The sequence below is a fragment of the Gossypium arboreum genome, chromosome 7 (assembly GCF_025698485.1).
Source record: "Gossypium arboreum isolate Shixiya-1 chromosome 7, ASM2569848v2, whole genome shotgun sequence".
Classification (NCBI taxonomy): Eukaryota; Viridiplantae; Streptophyta; class Magnoliopsida; order Malvales; family Malvaceae; genus Gossypium; species Gossypium arboreum.
Window position 1 is genome coordinate 43,721,291 of NC_069076.1, and position 1,890 is coordinate 43,723,180.

At 39.4% G+C, this 1,890-nt stretch overlaps 1 protein-coding gene across 1 annotated transcript; it reads left to right on the plus strand.

Annotated features, from left to right (window-relative positions):
* The first annotated feature begins 354 nt into the window (after positions 1–354).
* Positions 355–1,890, plus strand: LOC108477876 (uncharacterized). Its single transcript, XM_017780356.1, has 3 exons — positions 355–683; positions 789–1,182; positions 1,243–1,890. Exons 1-3 carry the CDS (start codon positions 355–357, stop codon positions 1,888–1,890), a joined length of 1,371 nt encoding a protein of 456 aa, XP_017635845.1.

The following is a 1,890-nucleotide window of genomic DNA, read 5'->3' on the forward strand; positions in this document are numbered from 1 at the left end:
TATCACCAGCATCTTAGGAGTACGGGTGGCCTCAAACCTAGAGAAACATTTGAGCTTGCCAATGATGGTAGGAAAGAAGAAACGATGGGCTTTTGCCAACTTTGTGGACAGGTTTTGTCAAAAGATTGAGAGTTGGAGCTCTCAATATCTTTCGATGGGAGGAAAATAGGTCTTCATCAAGGCGGTATTGCAAGCGATTTCGGTTTACATTATGCAATATTTTTCTTTACCGAAATGTTTATGTAATGAGTTAGAAGGAATTTTAAACAAGTTTGGTGGGATAACAGTAAATCAAAAAAGGGTATCCATTGGAGTACTTGGAGCGATTTGTGTTTCCCCAAAGTTGAAGATGGAATGGGATTTCGGGATTTATGGTTGTTTAATAAAGCCTTATTAGCTAAGCAAGTTTGGCGACTTTTGGCTCAACATGGTTGTCTCTTAGCAAAGGTTTTTAAGGCACGTTATTATCCTCATTCTAATGTTTTGTCAGCTAGAATTGGTTCATATCCATCGTTTACCTGGAGAAGTATATGTAGTGCTAAGGAGTTGATTAAAGACGGATTACTCTGGCGGATTGGTAATGGTGAAGATGTGAACATTTGGAACGACCCATGGCTGCCTGGCCCTGGAAACAATAGATTGTCAGTTCAGAGTATCAGTACTACTTGGACTACTGTGGATCAGTTAATCGATGGAGTTTCAAATACCTAGATTAAGGATGTGATCTATCGAATTGTTGACCAAGAGTAAGCTAGTCGTATCCTTAGTATACCTCTAGCACCTATCAGAGCTCAAGACACGTTGGTTTGGCGTCATGACACCACTAGGGAGTACTCGATTAAAAGTGGATATCGGGCTTTGCTTACAGAGAAGTCACAGTGTTCTAAGTACAAATCAGCTGTTATAGACAACAATAAGAATTTCTACAAGTTGCTTTGGGAATTACAGCTTCCCTCTAAACTAAAAATTTACATGTGGAGATTGATTAATGACTATGTGCCTCATTTCACTAATCTACTCAAGCGGCGACTTTGTGTTGACAATGCTTGTCCTTTGTGCAAGGAGTCTCCAGAGGATTCTGATCACTTATTGTGGTACTGTGATATTATACGACAACTGTGGCACTTTTTGAATATTCCAATCGCTCTCATCAGGAACACATTGGATTGCAAGAATCAAGTTGTAAGTTTTTTTATTGAAACAGATGAAAGTACAAGGAAATTGTTAATCATTGCATTTTAGGCTCTTTGGTTTAAACGAAACAAGGCCGTTCACGAAGGTCTAAAGTTTTCTTTGCAGGATATTTTGATGTTTGTTCAAAGGTATACACAGGAGTTAAGGTTGAGTTATACTACTATTGGTCAGCCTAGCAATAAAGGGAAAGAAATTTGGCAACCTCCCAACCCTGGGGTTATTAAATTAAATTTTGTCACCTCTTTTAATAGTGATTCTAATTCTTCTATTGCTTCTGTTATTGCTCGAAATGCAGAGGATAAAATAATGGGTGCATGCACTTACCCTTATAAAGTTGTTGTAAATGCCTTTGTTGTAGAAGCTAGGGCTTGTGAGTGGGCTATCCTGTTTGCGATTGCCATGGGTTTCAGGTCGGTCCTTCTGGAAGGAGATTCTTTAACTACTATTATAAAACTCAGTTCTAGTAGGGAAGATAGATCTATACTCAGGCCAATTTTACAGCATATTCGGATATTGGAAGGCCAATTTGAGAAAGTGTCTTACTATTTCGTTCCGCGTGGTGTTAATAGAGCGGCTCACTCATTGGCTATGGAGGGGCGTGGACGATCTTTAGCATGCTTTTGGGTTGAAGAAATTCCTGCTTCTGTGGAAAAAATAGTGGAGGTGGACTGGGCTTGCTGTCTTTGTCATCAGTAA

What these genes read in the sequence shown, in the direction of transcription:
- LOC108477876 (XM_017780356.1), top strand. Translation starts at nt 355, where the DNA reads ATGGGATTTCGGGATTTATGGTTGTTTAATAAAGCCTTATTAGCTAAG. An exon ending in ACTTGGACTACTGTGGATCA is followed by an intron (nt 684 to 788) that starts GTTAATCGATGG and finishes AGCACCTATCAG; the next exon opens with AGCTCAAGACACGTTGGTTT. An exon ending in TGGATTGCAAGAATCAAGTT is followed by an intron (nt 1,183 to 1,242) that starts GTAAGTTTTTTT and finishes ATTGCATTTTAG; the next exon opens with GCTCTTTGGTTTAAACGAAA.